The following is a 25,033-nucleotide window of genomic DNA, read 5'->3' as shown; positions in this document are numbered from 1 at the left end:
AATATTATTATTAAAATCTTGTTATTATCTACTATGCCATCCCAGGTTATTAAACATCTTTATAGGTGTTTTACAAAGGCTCCAATAATTGCGTGTGATTTCGAAATGATTTGTGTTCAATTAATTTAATATCTAAACCGATGATCACCACTATATCGAAAATCGGTGACGAGAAGCACAGATTTTCGATATAGTTGTTGATGCAGTTAGGCTAAAAGTTTTTACAATAGATATTAAATATGATTCAATATGATTGAAATGAGAATTAATGGAGAAACTTGGCATCTGTAACACCGAAGAATAAAGTACTAACAACTATTGAAACAACAAACCGAATCAGCAAAGCAGAGAGGAAATACACAAGTTTACAAATTCGAGTCAACATTTGAATCTGACCAGATAAAATTTCAATTATTAACATTATTTTGGTATGGCAGCACTGTTGCAATATTGCACTGTAGTACAAGTGCTTAGAACGCCTTAAAAACTACGTTTTCATCACCGGAGAACAATGACTTCAAGAAGGAACCGGAAGAGATTTAATTAATCTGCATTTAATTTGGGTGTTCTAAAATCAATGGCTGATGCAAAATTTATAAAATGTATAACCTGTGACGAAGCAGTAACATGGGCATGAGTTTCAAGTTAATGTTCATAATATTCTCGGTAACCACAAATTACCGGATTACAAGCACGTAATCGGCAATTTGTTGCAAAATAACTACAAGATGGAGCTCAAATGTCTATGAAAATACATTATCTGCATTCACGTCCTGATTTTTTTCCACAAAACTTGGGTGATATTAGCGACAAGCAAGGAGTGCGGCTACAGCAAGATATAAGGAAAATCAAAAGACGGTACCAAGAATTGTGGGATGAAAACATGATGAGTGATTACTGTTCGTTACACTTAGATGCTGTCCCAATTTGAGGTGTTTTAAACTAACACAGATTAAAATAGTTTTGATAGGCCTGCATGACGGTATGGACTGACGACGCAATAAGCAAGAACCATTCTGAAAATATAGTTGGCTATCCATGTTCAGGATGGCTGTGGCCGGTCGCTAACTGTAGCGAGATTTGGTGAACGATATTCAAAGTTCTCCAGAAGTGTATTGGTTTCCCGAGCTCCCAGAATAAACTTAGTTCGAAAAAAAAAACACCAATGAAGCACATTGTTATTAATGGAGTTATAGACATACTATATATATATAGACCACATATTAAAATATGGCGCCTAAATGTGCATGGATTTCTTTCTTCCTTCCTTTAAATGTGAGAATAATTAGAATATACATGTTGCATGTTTTATTTTCGAAAAGCAATAGTTTTCCTGTTTTACTTCAAAAATCAGTTGCGGAGGCCGATGAGACGTTTTTTAGCTTCCTTATGGTGATATTCTATCACATTTCAATTGTCGGTTTTGTGTTAACGATTTAAGATCAAACTAATGACAGATGATGAGAGTGCGATTAATATTTCCAAAAGAAAAACAGACTCAAACTGTTCGATAATTATTTTATAAATTAACGTATTAATTACTTAAAATGAATCTTAAACAGAATAAGATGGACTGAGTGGAATTGACGGAGTGTTCATATTCATTAGAAGATAATATTTTTACTAAGTTTTTAACACATGACACATGTAAATAATGATTATTATAACTTGACTAGAAGAAAAAATATTAAAGCCAGTAGTGGTAAAATATAAAATTAAGAATTAAATCAAATGATGAGTTTGACTCAGCCAATCACTCAGTCAGTGACTCATTTTACATATTGTCGATACTAGAGAAATCTCAACTGAACAAGTTTGAAAGACATAAAGATAGTTTTTTTATTACTTCTGGTAGCTCCACAATCTGCCGAGAGGGCAATAAGTATTTGTTATGTTTTTATTATATATACTAGGCATGTAGAAGATCACTTCATTGAGAGATCTTCTGTACGAAATACTGTTTTAATTAAAGTCTTATTTTAAAGCTTATTTTAAAGTCTATATACATGTCCAATAATTAGATTGGATGGTGTTAAAAGTTTTAGTCTACGCCTTTCACTCTCACTTCGCCTATTTAGCTGATTAGCGAGTACATTGGGATAAACTGAGACTCTTTCGAAGTACTTCACACAAAAACGTTGAATTATTGGTTCTAGAGGAATATCGCGTTGTAGTACTTCATTTGAAATATATTACGGAGCATCGATAATGGCTCGCAACATTTAATTTTGAAACCGTTGTATGATGGATATATTTGACTTGCTAGCGTTTCCCCATAGTTGGATTCCATATGACCAAATAGGCTTTAGAATAGATTTATTCAATAATATCTTGTTATCTAATGATAAGTTGGATTTGCGCCCGATAAGCCAATACTGTTGGGAGAGTTTAAGTATAAATTGTTTCCGTTTGGCGAGTATGTGCTTCTTCCAAGTTAGACGTCGATCTAGGTGCATACCAAGATATTTAGCATCCTTTGCTTACAAGAGTTGACAATTATTGATATAGACTGATGGACATGCTCTCCTACGTAGCGTAAAAGTTATAGGACTGAATTTTGTTTCGTTGGCTTTTATATGCCATCTTCTTAGCCACATCTGTATTTAAGTTAGGGTGTTTGTAGTTTAATTGATGCTACAGCTGGATCTTCATGATATACTAGGACTGCCGTGTCGTCTACGTATGTTCCCACAGTGGTTATTTTTATTGAAGGTAGATGAGCTGTGTACAGAAGACATAGTACTGGACCCAGTACACCTTGCGGAACTCCTGAATATATTACATCTAATTCGATATGTTCATCGCTTTGTTTTACTGTAAAATGACGATTTGTGAGGTACGATTTTAGTAACTTATAATCCGGATGAAGGAGAAATTGCAATCCCATATCATCTTTATCAAAAGCCTGAGATATGTCTAGAAAAGCAGCTGGATAATATATTTTGGCGCTTAAGTTCATACTTATTTTGTGAACAAGTCTATGCATTTGTTCAATTGCTCCATGCTTATTGAGAAACCCAAATTGACATAAATATAGTTAAAAGTAAATTACAAAGATATTAAGTCAACTTTTATTTATAAATTGGTAATTATTCCGGAGCAAAAATATAGTACGAATGATATTTAGTTATTATGGTTTTGTTCTATTGAGATCAATTATTGAAATAGAAGTTTGTGAGAATTACACAAGACAAAAATTCGTAAAAAAATAATCAATAACAGTAATAATAATAAATAATAGTAATAAAAATACGACACAAATATAAATATTTTACAGAAAGACATTCAAAGAAACCGACAAAAAGGCCAATTCGAATCCTGCTGGGGCATGATTGTGTAAATTTATGTTTGTGATTGTCCAAAAGACAACAGTCCAAAATCCGACAAAGAAAATCATCCCAGTCAGGCTAGTAATCTGGCTGGGTAAGACGTGAGGCCTTCTGGGATGATATTTAAATTGGTCACTCGCCAGTCCGTAGCCTTAACGTCGATGGCCGTGGTTCATTGCCGTTAGTAAACAGGATACTAAAATATCAAAAATCTTGTACAATATGATGAGTGGTAATTAAACATGAGACTCAAAAAAAACTGCAATGACATTTTTGATGAATTATTTTTCTGTTCTGAATGTTTAATTAAAAACACATCCCTTAATCTAACGTCTTCAACGCGTGGGAGGTATGAAAGAAACTTCTCGTCAGATTTCCCCAGATCCCGACCATTCAGAAAGTTTTTTCATTGTTTCCGGTCTTATTCGAGTGCAAAACTAGCCGCAGACGTTTTCTAGAAAATCCGCTGCAATAAAAGAATGGCGACGTGTCGGAAAATGGAAATGTTGCATTTTGACGATATCCATCCATTTTTTCTATCCAGGAGCCGTTTTGTTTTCCTTTAGTTCTCGTTTATTGCATGCGGTTCCAATAATCATTTTACTGGTAGTGAAATTTTGTTATTTAGTTTATTATTAATAATAAATTATTAATATAATTAATATTATTATTAGTATAATATTTGAAAAATACGAAATAAAAAAAATTACGCATTGTACAAAGCTGATAAAATTGGAGTTAAAAAATATAAAGATAATATATTGAGTTAAATAAAACAGTTTTTTTTCAGATCTATTGTAATATCATGCCCATTGTGCTTTTTCATCAATAATTATGATTCCTTCAAGCTCGTAAACCAGCAACTTTCTGAAAATCTATTGGAATTTTAACATTTTCTCTTAAAGATATGTCATTAATATTGAAAACATTAAATCAGAAACATTAAATATTGAAAAAATCGTTAAAAGTTTTTTTTAAGTAACATAAAAGTTAAAGAACCTGTTCCGAGATAACATCTTATTACCTTTACTGTTGACTTTTACTGATATAGTTCCAGTTGATGACGTCGTTGTTGTATGGGTGTTAAACTTTCGTTGCCTTGTCGGATTCTCAAGACGAATTTGCGCTTTATGCTTGGAGCGCCATCCTTTCCATTGGTTAGCTGGCTCTGGGCGGTTTAGGATCAATAATTCGGGGTTTTAAAGTTTCTAGTGCGCTTTCTTTAGAATGGTTTGATTGTTCTGGATATCGAACGCCTGTAACTTGGATATAAACTAAAAGATTCATTATAACGAGCTTGGAATTGCCCTGTATCTCACATACCCGTGTAAGGTAAAGAATGTAGCGTCTGCTTTCTTCTTTGTTGCTGCAATTTTGCCATATTATGGCATTTTAGGGGAGAGCTTCTGTATTTGTTCCAGCTTCTTCAATCGTATACTACTGGAAATTTTAACCAGACTATTGTGAGCTTGGTGTTAGAAGTGCAGTCACTAAAAATCTGGCATTTGTAGCACTGGATTAAGCAACCGTTGGGCATCCAGTTTTGCGACTTATTGGAAATTTTGCATCATGTTGAATATATAATGTTCCAATTTCAGAGCTACTGCTTGAACTAGTGCTATTGATGTTCCTGATTTTCATCGCCAGTCCCAACATTACTCTCTACATACTTCCTTTCGTGAGTTGCTTGACCATGATGTATTAGCGGATCTAGAATTCTTTGTTAGTATACGTAGGCTACAAAATATATAAATATTAAAAGAAGCAATATTAATTTCCTAGAACATAATATAATACCTTCCTCTTGAAGAAATGACCAACGGGTTAAACGTGGGCAATGTAGTAAAATTCTTTGTAAGTATCGATTTTAACGAGACGCCAATTCCGTTTTAATTTCAGTAGTCTTCGGCTAGAGCATTGGTTCTGTGACTTAATAATATGAATTGAAGAACGATCCAATAACGCTATGTAATAGTCGCTGTTATTGGTCCTTCTTTTTACAAGGTAGTCAATGAAAATTATTCTATGCACATCTCAAAATACAGACGCCTTAGAAAACATTGCCAGCCGACTGTTGCGTTTTGCCACGCTTTGGAACGGGTTCATCGCGTGCAGTCCACTCTTATGACTATCAATTGGACTTTGGAGTGAAGTGATGGAGCCATGTTTCATCCATTGTCACATATCAACACAAAAACTTGGGTTTTTTACACTTGATCATTTTCAAACGCTGTTCTGAATAATTAACTCGTCATTGTTTTTGGTCAAAAGTGGGCTCGCGTGGCACCCACTTTGCACAGATCTTTCTCATACCCAAGTATTCGTGAATGATATGATGTGAACGTGTACATATCTTTAGAGTGTCTGCTATTTCATTTAATTTCAATTTACGTCCATTCAAAATAATTTTGTGAATTTCTTTAATGGTTTCTTCGGTAACAACCTCTTTTGGGGATCCACTGCGTTCACCGTTTTCGGTGCTCATTTCACCACGTCTAAACTTAGCATACCAATCCTTGATGGTTGATTGTCCTGGGGCAGTTTCCGGAAAATTCACAAACTAATGATCCAACATCTGTCAAATTTATACACGCATATTTTGAGGGTTAGGGCTAACTAAAAAAACATGTGGATTTAATTCTAGTAGCGCCATCTATGTGTCAGGTCGGGGACTTTTCAATTAACCCGTTATAGAATATATTTTATAGAACTAGTATCGTATCAGTGGTGCACTATGTTGCTGTGAATATTACTGCAACACAGATTTGCATCGTTAAATTAAGTAATTAAACCAGTTTAAATATTTGAGTTCATTCTAATCTATTAAGTCTAACTAATTCAAATATTCTAGAATATTATTCCTAGTATCTTATTCAGTTTCATGTCATCCATTTCTGTTTAGATTAAATACGAATTCTTACCAATCAAAATTGGAACTACACACTAAGTTAAAAAATTTCAAAATAAGAGATGTAATTTGTTATATTTTAAATAAATTCCTGATACAGTTAACAGCAACTGTTATATGATAACGAAAACACATCTTAAGTTATTAGTTACAAAACAACGATCAAATATTACATTCTAATCAATACAATGATATCTAAATACTTTATGATATTCAAATTATATAAAAATCCGTATAATCCCCTCTCCTGAAACAAGTTCTCGGAGACATTTGTTACGTGGTATTTAGATTCGAAGCGAACTATTTGGAGAATGCGAAACTTTCCTGCAATCCATTTAGAAAGTTTCAGTTTCCGATTTTAATATTGAAAATTTGGTGTTTTACGCTTGGGGCGTGAATATAATTTGAATAATTAAACGTAAAATTTTTCTGATTTTTGTTCTTGATCTAACAATATAAAATTATTTTATATCGAGAATTCGTTGAATAATTCTAATTTATATGACGTCTTACTGTTTTAATGGCCATTTTAGCACGCCTTTTGGTTTTCTCCACTTATTAATATGTCTATTTGTGCCGACGTTGTACCACAAAATTCCCGCAGGCAATTTTAAATCACAAAAAATCCTTATATTTTACATTTGAAGCGAATTAAAACCGAAAGTAAATATATTAAAGCATTATTAAACGATGTTATTTGATTTTGAGCAGTATTATTTAAGATTCTGTATTATTTTCGGTTATTCCCGTATTGTTGGGACTATTAAAGAGTTATTAATTACAAGTCTGTATAAAAAGCGATTAAGAAGACATACTCATGTAAAATTATATTTCATATATAAGTCAAAATTTCAGTCAAATTGCAATTTCAAAATTGTTTCATTCATATGTTATATTATCTATTTTAATATACAAATATATATTACTTAGTTTATTATTTCATATTATGTTCACATATATTTGAAGATTTCAATTATCTATTAGATCATAATAGATTTAATTAAATTACATTTAAAAAAAATTAGTTAGTGTTCAGTCTTGATATAGATATTTTAATATGTTATACATATGCTATACAGATATTTATTATTTTAATTAACGTTATATATCAAATACATTTCTGGTGTTATACTGAGAATACTGTGTAAACAAGTTTTAGTAACATATAATATTAAAATTATTAACTTAATAAATTGTAGGCGAATTTCGACCACTGAGCGATGACTAGTTGTTATATAATGTCCATAGTTTAATGTTTCTTATTTGATAATATTTAATTCATAAAGCTTATAGATAATGAATTTTTTTCTGGTAAGATCATAATTCCGTCACTGTAAATATTCTGAGATATTTGGACGAAAAATCGAACTAGGACGATTTTCAGAACCTTCTTTTGGGCTTCTGTTGATGCACAGAAGGTTTTCAGCCAATCTCTTTCAACTTTAGTATTCTTTTGATAGAAGACAATGCTTTTCCTATTAATTAATTCTGGCTTCATTTGTATTAGTTGTAAACAATTAATTTTATCATGAATAATTCTTTCCAAATCCCCTCAAAGTTTTAGCCTTCCTTTGTTAAGCTTCCTCGGGTTTATACCCCGATACCTTTCGAACATTATTGTCGTAGTAAATAAACTTTTCACTGGCCACAATAATTGAATTTTAAAATGACTCGTTTTAGCAGCAATTCACAAACGCAAACTAGGCCCATTAAATTTTTTAGTGTAAATTCATGTGAAACCTAAAGTTCTTGAGATTCTTTTTGTAGCTAGCTTTACATAAATTGTTTGAAATTGTTACTACGGAAGTGTAGTGATTTTACAACTTAAAATGTATCACCTTGATACTTTTAAAGCTGTACTATCCAGCGATTGCCTGGTCAGAGAAAAGTTCGTCTTTAAGAAAAAAAATTCGTAGTAGATATTCAACAAGCTGCTTGGAATAATACTCCAGAAATTAAGAGTATAACTAAAGGAATTAATTATCTAAAAGAAGTGAAGGAAATGGTAGCTGAAAAACGTAAATTACGAAAAAAAATGGCAACAAAAGAGAACACCTGAAAATAAAAATAGTTTAAACAATATAACCCAAAGTATTAAAAGGAAAATACTGGAAATTAAAAACAAAACCATAAATGACCGTCTGAGAAATTTAGTAGGCTACGATTTAATAACAGGAGAATTACTGAAAAAAACTACGAAGAAAGAGAATTATAAAACTCACCAGCTTGATCAATACAGCATTTAGATTAAAACATGTCCCATGCATTTGGAAGATAGCGGATATTATAATGATCCCAAAACCTGGGAACTCACTAAACGAAATAAAAGCCTATAGACATATATCACTGCTGCCAATAATATCTAAGGTTTTTGAAAAATTCCTGTTGAGAATAATAGAGAGAAAAAACCTAATACCAACACACCAGTTTGGGTTTAATAACAAACAGTCAACAATTGACCAGGTCCACAGAATAACAGATGTTATTGAAAAAGCCTACGAAAGTAAAAAAGTTTTCTCAGCTATATTCTTATATGTAGCACAAGCTTTCGATAAGGTTTGGCATGAAAGCCTTGTTCATAAACTACAGAAAATGCTACCAAAACAACACACCGAACTATTAAAATCATACATTATAACCAGAAAGTCAAACAAGAAGAAGCTTACTATACAATAAAAGAAGCTAAAGCAGGTGTACCACAAGGATGTGTATTGGGATCAATGATTTATCTACTATACACTTGTGATATACCACAAATGGAGAATATTACGATGGTTACGTTTGCTGATGATACGCGAAGCGAAGCGAATAGCGAAGAAGCCTCACAAAAATATTTTTTATGTAATCCGGCTATCCAACTATTCGAAAGATATTTTAATTTTGAAAAAGCGTTTTGAGGGAGAAAGATATATTTTGAAATTCTGAAAGGGGGAAAGAAAGAAATATGTAGTAATAAATGTAACATGTTATGACAAAAAAAATGGATGCAGCTGAAATAAGTCCATTACGTGCAAAGCAATATGCGGTGTTATGTATTCAGTAATTATATTTTTGCGAATTGTGCCAATATGTGTGTGCTATCGCGATGTGTTGAAACCACCTTCGTGTAGTATCAGTTAAGGGTTAATGGATAATGAACAACGGACAAGGTTCATTTAAAATTTAAATTAATTCAGTTAATTATTATTTAAAGTAAGTTAAAATAATAAGTTTCATTTCACCCTACAATCGAAGAATGTTTGTCAAACCCTCATCTATAATTCAATATGACAATTTGTTCTAATGTATTTAGAATGAGAGAAGTGAGCGCACCATATTCGCATATCATTGTACTTTTATATTATAATCTAATCAACAAACGTAAATTTGTGCAAACAATTTGGTTCTATCCAAAGAAATAAATGTTTACATTTAATACATTTGATTTTAATATCTAACGAAGCTTACTCAACAATGAAAGAAACAGAATAGGAAGAACCGCAATGCAGTGTTTTGGGTCTTGATCTTCACCGACTACATATAATATAATTCAACATGTGATGTACCACAAATAGAAAATGCTACTATAGCTACGTTTGCTAATAAATCTGCGATGCTTGATATTGCAGACAATAGCGAAGAAGCAACCAGAAAACCGGAAAGAAACACACAAAAATTAATATAAATAAATTAACCCAAACATGGAAATAAAATTCAACGAGCGTAAATCAGTACATATTGTTCATATATCAATAAATATGAATAATAATATTATCTCACACAGCAAAGATGCATCATTGATCCCAGTATTTAACCTTGAAATGTTTTCTTTATTATTACATTGTTACTAGTTCTTTCCGTCTAACCTACAATTTGTCTTTATGATAACTTAAATCTAGGTATAAAACTAGGAGGACCCATCGGCCCTATCTCAGTCTCTGGTGAAATAATGTGTCACTGCTGTATTTTTTATTATATGCACCTCACTACACAACAGTACACAAGATCAGATGGTTTGATTGTTTTGAATCTGTGTCGTGTTCTAATGGTATCCAAAAGCTGCAATATTTTAATATTCTCATGAGCGTGGAGTCCTCATGCCTCCTCGCAATTCTTTTGATTTCTTGAGTGACTGTGGGTATCTGAAGGTCTCGATGTAGATAATCAGTCCTATAGTATTTGGGTGCGCCCACAATACCTCTCAAGACTTTGTTCTGAAAAATTTGTATTTTATTTATCTTACCCTTTACAGAACATCCCCATAATTGAACTCCGTATATCCATATAGGTTTTCGTATTTGCTTATATAATAGCAATTTATTATATACTGCGATGTAATTGCGATTTTCTTCCAATTAGCCAGTACATTTTTCTATATTTCAATACCAGTTTTTTTCTTTTCTTCTTTATATGTTCCTTCCAGCGAACTTTTGCATCAAAATTCATTCCGAGATATTTAGCGTTGTTGCTATATGGAATGATAGTATTATTTAATGTTATTGGTGCTTGTACGGTTTGTTTATAGGTGAACTGCACATGTACAGATTTACTTTAATTAATTGTTATTTTCCGAGCTTGTGTCCAATTATTTATATTGTCTCTTGCCTGTTGAAAGTTTCGTGAGGCTTATTCACTATTGTCTCTGACAGCTATAATCGCAGTATCATCAGCAAATGTAGCCGTCGTAATATTCTCCATTTGTAGTATATCACAAGCGTCGAGTAGATAAAGCATTGGTCCTGGTACACTTCCTTGTGGTGAAATGAATATTGATGCAAAACATCGTTAGAAGGAGTATATTAAAAAAAGATCTCATTAATATTTAATCTCATGAATTAAAATACAAAAAATAGGTTGGTTATCTAGATGAAAATCTAAATTATCCGCACATAATATATGGTTGATGTATAAGCAAATACTAAAACCTATATGGATTTATGGAATTCAATTATGTTCTACAAGAAGTAATATCAACATAATACAAGTATTTCAAAATAAATTTCTGAGAAGTATTGTAGTATTACCTAGATCCTGTAAGAACAGTTCCCCACAAAAAGTAAATGATGAAGTCACCAGTGATGGTTAACGCCGAAGTGCTGTAACATTTTGATACACTGAACTAGGATACAGACTCAAAAGAACCAAAGGGTGTGATCTTGTATTGTGGTATAGCGAAGTGTATTAAAGAGTAGAAAAACTGAAAAGTGCTATTAACTTTTACTAGTGATCGCCCTGTGGTGGAAATTCGACCACAATTTATTAATTTAATCATGTTTCTCACATAATAGACTAAAATGATTAATTTAAAAATGATATGTTACTAAAAATTGCTTTCACAGTATTTTTAATATAATGTCAGAAATTTTTATTGATATATAATATTAAAATAATAAATGTCTGTATATTAAAACATATTGTAATAATGCAAGCTATTTCAAGAACTAACACTCACTAACAATTTTTAAACAAGACTAAATTAAATATTTTTTTTCCATTAACTTTCAATAATCAACAAAGTGTTAGTAAGTGTAAATTAAGACGCCCCTGAACGTTATAAAAAGTATCATAAGTAAGAGTATTTTCAGAACCATAAAAACTTCAAAGCATCAAATTAAAGTATACACATTATCTTTCTTTACCTTTATATTATAAACATAAGTATGGAAAAATAAATAAACGAAATAATATATTAAAATAGAGAATATATGAATAAAACAATTTTGATTTTTTTTATATTTCACTTTAAAATGCATATTAAAACAAGAACAAAATTAGGTAATTTATTTTTACAATTTAGAGATGTACATTAAGGGAATGTATTTACAATCATTAAATTAACTATGTGTCCTATCTATGCAAATTTTGCAGTTAATTTAATTTTAAATCATAATATTTATTTCATAATGTAGTCCTAATTTTTTATCGATGTTTGTGACCTAAAATATATATAACAAAAACAATAAATACTCCAGGCTGATTAAAATAATACTTTCTTTATCTAAATTTTTAAATAAAATTGTATTGCTTTTTTTTATTTATATCACTCTTCACTCTGGCCCTTGTAGACAGCTCATATTTAGTTTCTTCTATGGCTTTCATTTATGCATTGCTTTCTACTTTATCTTAGGTTCCATATGTCTCAATTAAAATTCAATGAAACTATTTGATAACTGATAATATTCTATGCAATATTCATTTTAACTTTTGATGCACAAATTAACGTATTTATTAGCTGCAATATTCGGTTTGTGCTTTGTGTTAAGTAATGTTTTTTACTAATGAAACCTGAAATTAATCAGAAATAAATACCACTAAAGTTTACAGAAAAATCTTTAAAACCTTTAGAATTAGCTTTAGGACAATGATTTTTTTCTTGCAAGCAAAGAAAACGGACCATTCTTGTTATTCTCGAATTCTGTTAATCTACGATGTCACGAATCACATATGTCGTTTTTCTTTCACAGCTGTATATACGTTCCAATAAAGCACATTTAAATTCCTCCACTGCAAAAAAAGGAAAATATAACTCAATGTGACTATACTATTCTTAATTGTCTTTATTCAAACTTGACATAACTTTTTAATAATTCCAACAATAAGGGAATAAGCGAAAGTAACACAAAACATTGCTTAATATAAATTAGTTTAATAATGTTTTAATCACTCACTTTACGTTTAAATATCGTTTCATATTTAAAAAAACAAATATTAGCTTAATTTTAACGAACACTATTCTTTATTTCATGTTATAAACTTAAAAAATAACTTTGTCTCCAGTGAGATTCGATCCAAACACGTTATTGTTAGCGTGTGAGTTAAACTCTTAGCTCGCACGACTACCCACCGTGTTTGTTTATATATTTTGTCTCACCGATCTGACGGCTGCTCCTAGTTGCTTGATTTGGGCGTTTTTTTATTTATTGGAATATATTTATTTGTAGCGCATTACATAAAAATATTAGACCTAAAAATTCCTCACCGATATAAGCTTTAACGGCGCCAAATTTCACGTCCACGCCGTTCCTAAGTGTCCCCGTTTTCTTCAAAAAGGGAGGCAAAATTTTCGCTAAGCCATTTGACGAATGAGACGAATAGTAAGAATTTGAGCCATGAGACGAATAGTAAGTTAGTCAACAATGTCTAGTAATAATATATTAATAAATAAAGAAAATTGTATAAATTTGTAAATATTAACAAGAGAGGCAACTATATAGCTACAATATCAAAACAATGGCGAGATGTTTCTCTTTTGTTTCAATATTTTTGCATAAAAATGAAAAAAAAACTGCACGAAATCATTATGTATCAAGGGTGAAACGACTGCAAATTACTTCGCTTGCTCGCAAAACAATCATTACAGCAGAAATTTATTTTTCAGTTGGCGTTACTCTCCGTGCTGCAATCCGCAACCAATCCGCTACCGATGAAAAAAGACCAAACCGCAGGTATTAAAAATTATGATTAATGGCTTTCACTCCATACGGCATTCGTTGATCATCGTGATCATTAATCAAGGCGACAAATTAAATTCAAATTTCTACTAAATTTGCCTTTAATGAAATCTATTTGCTGTCACCTCAAATATTGTTAAAGAATTATATAGCATTTTGTTTTGAACTAATAAATAAATAACATTAATGATTAAAGAATTAATGAGATAGATAGAAAGTAATATCAGTAATTGATTCTATAATTACGTTTCCCAAAAATATTTATTGACGCCCTAATAATTTAAATTAGCTTCATATATTTATCTACAGATTTAATTTTTTTTTGTCAGGAATATACGTACGAGGATTTCTATTTATATTTTGAAACTTTGCAATACTGAGTGACATTAGGCTCTATTTTGTCGATTCCTTCTTCCTGATTTTTTGACATTTAAACACAACTTGTGGTGTTTAAAGCGACTTAAAAATGTTGTGTCACTGAAGAAATGGAGTTAATTCGTAAATTAGATCCACCGAATTGGATATTTGTTCATTTGCTCATGTCAATTGCGGAAAAAAATGTTACCATCTTGCAGTATTAAAAGCTGTGTTTATGTTATTTAGCGTATGAGTCCCAAAGGAATCAGCAATCAAAGCAAAGATGAGTCAAATCTGACAAAAAATGAATGAGCGTACGTACTTAATTCTGAATGGTACCCAACAATTTGTTTAACAAATGGGCTTCGTGCAACATCAAAAAAGAAACGGAAATGAAGAATCATCTTTCATCTCAAATATCGACCTATTTGGCTGATCAAAAGCTGGAATTGACACATCATCTTCCGTACAACCCTGATTTGGCATCAAGTGACTATTTTAATCCCCGCATATCATGAATAAATTGCGAAGAAAATTATTTTCGTCGCTTGGTGAAGCTGTTTTAATTTAAAAGCAATGTTTAGGGTGTCTCTATCAAAGTGGAAAAGTGTTAGGAATATATAATGAAATATCTGAACTAAGAATTCAAATTCTTATTTGCTATAGTAAGCTAAACTATCTTTATTTAATTCGATATAGTTTATTACTTAATCTATACATATTCATTGAATGGTCTGTCATAACATTTTTTATTTCAATTTGCAGGATTGTTTCAGCTGTTTCCAATGACAATTACTTTCCCATGTTAGCTCCAATTGACAGGCTATATATCCTTATTTTTCTCAATATGTATTCACTTATTCTAACGCTTTGCTTAAATCTTTTGCATTGCATTGAAACAGTCCAAAGAGATGGCAAGACTTTTGAAACAAAATATTATTGAGTAATTTATTTTTTCAACTTCACATTTCATTCAAAGTAATTCTCCTTGGATAGAATATATATGTTCATATATCTACTATATATAGATATAGTAAGTGTAGGACTCATCTCATCTGACGGCCCAAATATTTTTTCCGAAATATCCGGACCCTGTCAATCCTTACCAGGATAGCTTACAGTTGTAGAAATACTATTTGGTGTTAATATTTATATGTACCTACAGCTACCAGTTTGCAGGTAATGATCTTTTAAATTCTACTGTTTTCGCCCAACTTTATAGCCAATTATATAGCTTTTATTGAACATCCGAGTCCCTAAAATTCGCTACTAGATAGGCTAGTAGATTTAAATGAACACATTTAATTCACCACTGCACTCTTGGTGACGTTAAATCCAATATCAAATCTCTGTGCAACAATCAGATACTAAGTCAGCATAAATGAGCGATGTCAGCGCCACGGAATGGTTCCAGAACAGTCCCCTTTGGATATTGATTGCACATATTTCAATCTTCGGAATATTTTTCTTCTAATTCTAATTCTAGTTCTAATTCTAGAATGAGCCTTAAAAGAATTTCAAATTCGATTTTAATTGTCTTATTTAATTCAAAATGATGTCGTGGTTTTTTGAGTATAAGAAAAAACCAGAAATTCTGCAATATGATATAAATATATTTTTTGATGAAAATATCGCGAAAAACACCACTATTTTCACGACCTGTAATATTTTGTCTATTAAAACTATTTATAATTATAATTAAATAATATATTATTGTAAGTTATTCATAGGCGACTAATAATAATGATAACACATGGGTTATTGCCAAATCATTATTAATATATATTAATAATTTTTAGGGACAGATGACTTGAAAGCATCTCCATCGTCCAGTATCCATTATCCAGTTGGAGCTTCCCTTTTTAACTCTAATTTTGACCAATCTAAATCACCATTACGTAGTACAGGTAATAAAGCAAGCATACAACCAACATAAATTTTAAAAAAATTACCAGTCAATTATAGTTGTAATTTAAATATGAATTTAATAATCATATTTTAGTACTTCAGCATGTTAAAATTATACCAGCATCAGGTATCCATATCCCAGTTGATGCCCTGTTTAGTCAAGACCAAATCAGGCAAAACAGCAATTTTGTAATTCATCCGGATTATCTCATTTTAAAAGATCCATCAAAAAGCTCAATCGCGGGTGTATTTTATTATAAATAAAGTACCCACGAATTGTCAGTCCTATGGAATTTTAATATCTGATAAAAGTTAAATAAAGCAAATGTTTTTAAAACACCAGAAATATTTTTATTTTAAACAATTAATCGTACTCCAAAATCGACTTTGTATATGCAAAGCCGCTGATATTTATTCAGGGATCGAAAAGATCGGAAATTGGAGATACTAAAACGACTTGCGTAAAACTTTGGCCCAGACCTACTGACTACGAAAGTATTAATGAAGATTATGAGAGAAACATTAATAAAACGATCTTAATTTTCAGTCTCCCTCCAATGTCTTATTTTATTTGATATAGGGTTCGTAAACCATTAAAACTTTCATTCAAAATATTTACAGGAATTGTTCAATACTGAAGCACTTTCAATATTGTATCTTGTTGACAACAAATTTTTGTCACTTCTTTTAATTAGGAAAATTTTGTTAAATTTCAAATTTGTTACTACAATTATATATTTTTCATTATTAAATATCACATTATTTTTAGTTATACTCATTCAGTAACAGTCCTTAGAATATTTTGGATATAGAGTTAGTGTCATTCGTTTATTCAGTTATAATTGGAGAATGCAGAAGGTCATTTTCGTCATACTGTGCATTTTCTCTTTTGAAAAATATGAAAAGGGGAACAGGCGGCAGTGCAGGGTTACTGCAAATTTTATGGCAGATTTTCAGATATTACTGTGAAAATATAATTATTGAAGTTCAACAATAACGGAGTTATGGCTTTACTTGAAATGTGACATGATGTGAAATGAATGTCATGATTCATTATGGTTTGAAATGTATATGAATAAATTTGCTTTGAAATCATGAAAAAATTTCTAAAATTTACTTTTGCACACAACAGAATAAAATATTGTATGTACGACATTTAACTTGAGGATCTGCATAACGACTATTTAGGACAATTCTTGAATATGTAAATTTACCATGATAACATGCTTCATCCTCTACCTTTAACAGATCTTTTAAAGTATTTGTTCTAATTTAAATAAATATTGTCGTCGTAATAATTGTGTCAATTTGTCGATTATGCCTCGTTTGTTAATAATTAATTTCGAATTTTAAACAGATTCAAATAGATATATATTTAAGGGTGACAAACCAAACTACGCTATCTCGACTTCTGTGAATACAAGAACACATAAAAAAGAATATATGTGAAATATAATACTCAATGGCATTATGGAAACACAACTTTATATTAGTACTTATACAATTTATTCCACAAGTATTGCCATCAATTTAATACTAGACGGATATTGAATGTAGAGTATTTCACCAAATGACATGAATTTAAAAAGTAATAACAGAGATGCTAGTGAAATTATTACTTCGTGTCTTATTCGGGCGAAGTAATTTTTTGTTGCTCATCGAAAAATGTTATGTCTTCTGAGGGTATTCAAGAATTTGCATAATTTTACTAAAATTCTACAATATAAAATAAGTAAGTTAATTCACAATAAGCGAAAGTTGTAAAATCAAAAAAGGCCTACTGAATATGATTACCAATCTGGAAATTGTTGTAGCAACTGATTCCATTAAAATCACAGTAGATTTTTCAAAAACCAAGAATCTTTTACCATGTATGCGCTTAAATAGCCCACACACTATGCACCTTGTAGCACGACAAGTTGTACAATTAAGTCGATTGGACCGTCAAAAGGATAATTGCATAATCTGTGGCATTATCACTCAACAAATCGTACGACTCGGTCGAATGGTTTGGTTTGGTAAACAAATTGTTAACCGCGTTTAATATACAATAAATCGCCAAATATTTGCAGTTAACCGTAAATAGTTATCAAAATTGTCTAATAATATGGAAATTAATCGTACATTTTAAGTTTTAATATTTCATCTAATAAAACGACGACTATCGCCGCTATATATTGTTTTGATACAATAGGTGACTTATTGCTCCATCTGCACACAATCGTACGCTTTGTATAGTACTACAAATGTTCACCGCCAACAAATTTTAACATCGTTTAAGTGTGTCTCACATACTAAGCGATTGACTGATTTTCTATCCAATCTGTAGTACAACTTGTCGTACTATAAATTACATGGTGCATGAGCCCTTTTTGGTGTTATTATAAGACACATTTTTTATCATCATTTTTATCATAGTCATATACAATTTAAAAAATGTGTCCACATTCGTTAAATAATCAATTTCCAGTAATTTTGTCTGAGTCTAGTAGGAATATTAAATAAACTATACATATAATGTTCACCACCAACAAGTTTTAACATCGTTTAAGTCTGTCTCACATAATGAGCGACTGACTGATTTTCTATCCAATCTGTAGTACAACTTGTCGTACTATAAATTACATGGTGCATGAGCCCTTTTTGGTGTTATTATAAGACACATTTTTTATCATCATTTTTATCATAGTCATATACAATTTAAAAAATGTGTCCACATTCGTTAAATAATCAATTTCCAGTAATTTTGTCTGAATCTAGTAGGAATATTAAATAAACTCAACACATAATGTTCACCACCAACAAATTTTAACATCGTTTAAGTGTGTCTCGCATACTGAGCGACTGACTGATTTTCTATCCAATCTGTTGTACAACTTGTCGTACTATAAATTACGTGGTGCATGAGCCCTTTTTGGTGTTATTATAAGACACATTTTTTATCATCATTTTTATCATAGTCATATACAATTTAAAAAATGTGTCCACATTCGTTAAATAATCAATTTCCAGTAATTTTGTCTGAATCTAGTAGGAATATTAAATAAACTCAACACATAATGTTCACCACCAACAAATTTTAACATCGTTTAAGTGTGTCTCGCATACTGAGCGACTGACTGATTTTCTATCCAATCTGTAGTACAACTTGTCGTACTATAAATTACATGGTGCATGAGCCCTTTTTGGTGTTATTATAAGACACATTTTTTATCATCATTTTTATCATAGTCATATACAATTTAAAAAATGTGTCCACATTCGTTAAATAATCAATTTCCAGTAATTTTGTCTGAGTCTAGTAGGAATATTAAATAAACTATACATATAATGTTCACCACCAACAAATTTTAACATCGTTTAAGTCTGTCTCACATAATGAGCGACTGACTGATTTTCTATCCAATCTGTAGAACAACTTCTCGTACTATAAATTACATGGTGCATGAGCCCTTTTTGGTGTTATTATAAGACACATTTTTTATCATCATTTTTATCATAGTCATATACAATTTAAAAAATGTGTCCATATTCGTTAAATAATTAATTTCCAGTAATTTTGTCTGAATCTAGTAGGAATATTAAATAGACTCAACACATAATGTTCACCACCAACAAATTTTAATATCGTTTAAGTGTGTCTCGCATACTGAGCGACTGACTGATTTTCTATCCAATCTGTAGTACAACTTGTCGTACTATAAATTACATGGTGCATGAGCCCTTTTTGGTGTTATTATAAGACACATTTTTTATCATCATTTTTATCATAGTCATATACAATTTAAAAAATGTGTCCACATTCGTTAAATAATCAATTTCCAGTAATTTTGTCTGAGTCTAGTAGGAATATTAAATAAATTCAACACATAATGTTCACCACCAACTAATTTTAACATCGTTTAAGTCTGTCTCACATAATGAGCGACTGACTGATTTTCTATCCAATCTGTAGTACAACTTGTCGTACTATAAATTACATGGTGCATGAGCCCTTTTTGGTGTTATTATAAGACACATTTTTTATCATCATTTTTATCATAGTCATATACAATTTAAAAAATGTGTCCACATTCGTTAAATAATCAATTTCCAGTAATTTTGTCTGAGTCTAGTAGGAATATTAAATAAACTATACATATAATGTTCACCACCAACAAGTTTTAACATCGTTTAAGTCTGTCTCACATAATGAGCGATTGACTGATTTTCTATCCAATCTGTAGTACAACTTGTCGTACTATAAATTACATCGTGCATGAGCCCTTTTTGGTGTTATTATAAGACACATTTTTTATCATCATTTTTATCATAGTCATATACAATTTAAAAAATGTGTCCACATTCGTTAAATAATAAATTTCCAGTAATTTTGTCTGAATCTAGTAGGAATATTAAATAAACTCAACACATAATGTTCACCACCAACAAATTTTAACATCGTTTAAGTGTGTCTCGCATACTGAGCGACTGACTGATTTTCTATCCAATCTGTAGTACAACTTGTCGTACTATAAATTACATGGTGCATGAGCCCTTTTTGGTGTTATTATAAGACACATTTTTTATCATCATTTTTATCATAGTCATATACAATTTAAAAAATGTGTCCACATTCGTTAAATAATCAATTTCCAGTAATTTTGTCTGAATCTAGTAGGAATATTAAATAAACTCAACACATAATGTTCACCACCAACAAATTTTAACATCGTTTAAGTGTGTCTCGCATACTGAGCGACTGACTGATTTTCTATCCAATCTGTTGTACAACTTGTCGTACTATAAATTACATGGTGCATGAGCCCTTTTTGGTGTTATTATAAGACACATTTTTTATCATCATTTTTATCATAGTCATATACAATTTAAAAAATGTGTCCACATTCGTTAAATAATCAATTTCCAGTAATTTTGTCTGAGTCTAGTAGGAATATTAAATAAACTATACATATAATGTTCACCACCAACAAATTTTAACATCGTTTAAGTCTGTCTCACATAATGAGCGACTGACTGATTTTCTATCCAATCTGTAGAACAACTTCTCGTACTATAAATTACATGGTGCATGAGCCCTTTTTGGTGTTATTATAAGACACATTTTTTATCATCATTTTTATCATAGTCATATACAATTTAAAAAATGTGTCCACATTCGTTAAATAATTAATTTCCAGTAATTTTGTCTGAATCTAGTAGGAATATTAAATAGACTCAACACATAATGTTCACCACCAACAAATTTTAACATCGTTTAAGTGTGTCTCGCATACTGAGCGACTGACTGATTTTCTATCCAATCTGTAGTACAACTTGTCGTACTATAAATTACATGGTGCATGAGCCCTTTTTGGTGTTATTATAAGACACATTTTTTATCATCATTTTTATCATAGTCATATACAATTTAAAAAATGTGTCCACATTCGTTAAATAATCAATTTCCAGTAATTTTGTCTGAGTCTAGTAGGAATATTAAATAAATTCAACACATAATGTTCACCACCAACAAATTTTAACATCGTTTAAGTCTGTCTCACATAATGAGCGACTGACTGATTTTCTATCCAATCTGTAGTACAACTTGTCGTACTATAAATTACATGGTGCATGAGCCCTTTTTGGTGTTATTATAAGACACATTTTTTATCATCATTTTTATCATAGTCATATACAATTTAAAAAATGTGTCCACATTCGTTAAATAATCAATTTCCAGTAATTTTGTCTGAGTCTAGTAGGAATATTAAATAAACTATACATATAATGTTCACCACCAACAAATTTTAACATCGTTTAAGTGTGTCTCGCATACTGAGCGACTGACTGATTTTCTATCCAATCTGTAGTACAACTTGTCGTACTATAAATTACATGATGCATGAGCCCTTTTTGGTGTTATTATAAGACACATTTTTTATCATCATTTTTATCATAGTCATATACAATTTAAAAAATGTGTCCACATTCGTTAAATAATCAATTTCCAGTAATTTTGTCTGAGTCTAGTAGGAATATTAAATAAACTTAACACATAATGTTCACCACCAACAAATTTTAAAATCGTTTAAGTCTGTCTCACATAGTGAGCGACTGACTGATTTTCTATCCAATCTGTAGTACAACTTGTCGTACTATAAATTACATGGTGCATGAGCCCTCTTTGGTGTTATTATAAGACACATTTTTTATCATCATTTTTATCATAGTCATATACAATTTAAAAAATGTGTCCACATTCGTTAAATAATCAATTTCCAGTAATTTTGTCTGAGTCTAGTAGGAATATTAAATAAACTATACATATAATGTCCACCACCAACAAATTTTAACATCGTTTAAGTCTGTCTCACATAATGAGCGACTGACTGATTTTCTATCCAATCTGTAGTACAACTTCTCGTACTATAAATTACATGATGCATGAGCCCTTTTTGGTGTTATTATAAGACACATTTTTTATCACCATTTTTATCATAGTCATATACAATTCAAAAAATATGTCTATATTCATTAAATAATCAAATTCTAATAATTTTGTCTAAGTTTAGCAGGAATATTAAATAAACTCAACACATAATGTTCACCACCAACTAATTTTAACATCGTTTAAGTGTGTCTCGCGTACTGAGCGACTGACTGATTTTCTATCCAATCTGTAGTACAACTTGTCGTACTATAAATTAAATGGTGCATGAGCCCTTTTTGGTAGACACATTTTTTATCATAATTTTTATCATAGTCATATACGATTCAAAAAATTTGTCTATATTCATTAAATAATCAAATTCTAATAATTTTGTGTAAGTTTAGCAGGAATATTAAATAAACTCAACACATAATGTTCACCACCAACAAATTTTAACATCGTTTAAGTGTGTCTCACATATTAAGCGATTGACTGATTTTCTATCCAATCTGTAGTACAACTTGTCGTACTATACATGGTGCATGAGCCCTTTTTGGTGTTATTATAAGACACATTTTTTATCATCATTTATATCATAGTCATATACAATTTAAAAATGTGTCCACATTCGTTAAATAATCAATTTCCTATAATTTTGTCTAAGTCTAGCAGGAATATTAAATAAACTCAACACATACATTCCTCTACTCATTTCATTCGCCTTGAAAACAATAATTATTTGCAAATCAAAGTAAGCCCTGTATTTCAAGAACTAGAGGCTTGTATGTATTTTGATGAGTAACATATATATAGGTGAACATACGAAGTATAAATGTAAACAAATGTTAAACAACCGAACTCAAATGTTAAATTTAATAATTTTTAAATTTATCCACATAAAGTAATAGATTTCCAATAGATATTATTGAATTAACTAATGCATACAGCTGTTGTTAATTGTAGAATGCTCAAAATTACATTTTCGATGTTCATTACTTTTGTTGTTTGATTTGAATAAATCTCCTGCCGAAGTCAATCAAAATCTTTTGGAAACATATGATGACCTTCCACCGTCACATCCCAATTACCGGATCCAACTATTTAAAAGTGTGGATTTTAATGATCACTAATAACCTCATAGATAAAGAAAGTTAGAAGATAGAGATTTATTGCAAGACTTATTGTCATTATTGATTTATTAATAACCCAACACAAACTTTTAAAGAGCGTTCCGACAGCTTGGTTTGAGACAGTTTAAATGGGATGGGAAACATCCCGGAGACCAAAAAATAGCTGCCATACGAATAGAGTGAAAATTTAATTTCGGACCGTGTGAACATCACGATTTCATTAGTTACCAAACTAAAAAAAGAAGAGCTTCCTGAGGCATATTGTGATGGCCAAAGTACGATCTACTACTACGACAACTCCAACTTCAAAAAGTTATTCAGGAGATCCAGTCATTTCAACAGAAAAGCGAAAAAGGAAAAGTTTTAAGTGCCAGTAAGTCGTGTTGTAGTTTAAGCCGCCAAACAAATGAATGATGTATTGTTACCAAAAAGATTAGGACTAGCGAGTAACATATGCAATCATCCTCATGCATGATAGTGGTCAGCCACGCGTTTCAAGAGTTGTGAATACTCTTTGTATCAGCTTGAGTGGAAAATTTTACCACATCCAGCGTTCTCACCAGATAAAAGGCTTTCTGATTATCACTTGTTAAGATCAATGCTATATCGTTCTTCGACACGATATCATCATGCTGCTAGAAAGATTTGAAAAAGTTGTAGAAAGTGATGGGAAATAGTTAAATTAATATATACTGTACCATTGTAATCAATAAATGACTTTTTCCACTGAAAAACTGATCAGAATACATACAAGCACCTAATGTATGAACTTCATAAAATAATTTACATTTTTAATTTTTTTTTACTATTTACCCTTAACAGTAAATATGTTATTAATAAAAACAATATTACAAAAAACAATATTAATAAAACGACAAGTGCATTAGCCTAGCATTTGCCTGAAAGTAATAAAACAAGGACGAATCACATGAAAAATAAAATGAGGTTGCAACGAATGAATAGCAACGGATGATTTTGCAAAATAAACGAAGCGATCCCGTCTCTGACTTGTTCAAGGAGTTAACACCGTCGGGGGGAAAGCGCCGAGCATCAGTCACCGATTTTCCGTCGCCGACATTTCCATTCAATATCCAATTTATCCAATTGGCATATCGGAGGGATTCGAGGGTTTCCCGCCGCTGAACGAGATCGAAGGTAAGATAAAATATGGAAACGGGGTGGGAGAGAGAGAGAGAGAGAGAGGTAGAGGGAGAGTGCCCTGGATTAGGCCCACCTGATGTTAGTGTGCTTTTAGGCTTCGCTTTGTAGAACCATAGCGCTGAACGCCAGTAATAAACACCACTCACGTAGTTTAACTTAACGTCTAAAATGCACCATGCTTTATTCTGTCTAAAGTTACTAGTGAGGTTCCGTACGGTTTAGTAATTAGGTTTGTTTTGTTCTATATTAAGACGGCGAATTAGTACGAAGGGCTTTTTAAATTCAATTTTTTTATAGCGAACACTTGCATTCAGGGAGCATCTGAACTAATTTGACAAATATACCAGGTACTCACCGATTTTCATTTAGGTTTTGAGGTATTTCCACATGTAACACAA

The 25,033-nt window shown here is 31.0% G+C and overlaps 2 protein-coding genes across 4 annotated transcripts in view; one reads left to right on the top strand and one right to left on the bottom strand.

Moving 5' to 3' along the window:
- LOC143190637 (disks large 1 tumor suppressor protein) overlaps positions 1–25,033 on the bottom strand; it is a 308,341-nt gene that overhangs the window by 59,437 nt on the left and 223,871 nt on the right. The window lies entirely within an intron of this gene.
- The window catches only part of LOC143190635 (uncharacterized), a 56,316-nt gene that overhangs the window by 16,129 nt on the left and 15,154 nt on the right, over positions 1–25,033 (top strand). The window contains exons 2-4 of the mRNA XM_076395114.1: positions 13,595–13,661; positions 15,824–15,931; positions 24,492–24,629. Of these exons, the coding sequence (XP_076251229.1) occupies positions 13,595–13,661; positions 15,824–15,931; positions 24,492–24,629 (313 nt within the window). The remainder of the gene's footprint in view (positions 1–13,594; positions 13,662–15,823; positions 15,932–24,491; positions 24,630–25,033) is intronic.

The sequence above is a fragment of the Rhynchophorus ferrugineus genome, unplaced genomic scaffold (assembly GCF_030347505.1).
Source record: "Rhynchophorus ferrugineus isolate W39M unplaced genomic scaffold, kcgeb_rfMv2 rfM2, whole genome shotgun sequence".
NCBI lineage: Eukaryota > Metazoa > Arthropoda > Insecta > Coleoptera > Curculionidae > Rhynchophorus > Rhynchophorus ferrugineus.
Note: the sequence above shows the minus strand (reverse complement) of the source record. Positions and strands in the feature narration are given on the sequence as shown.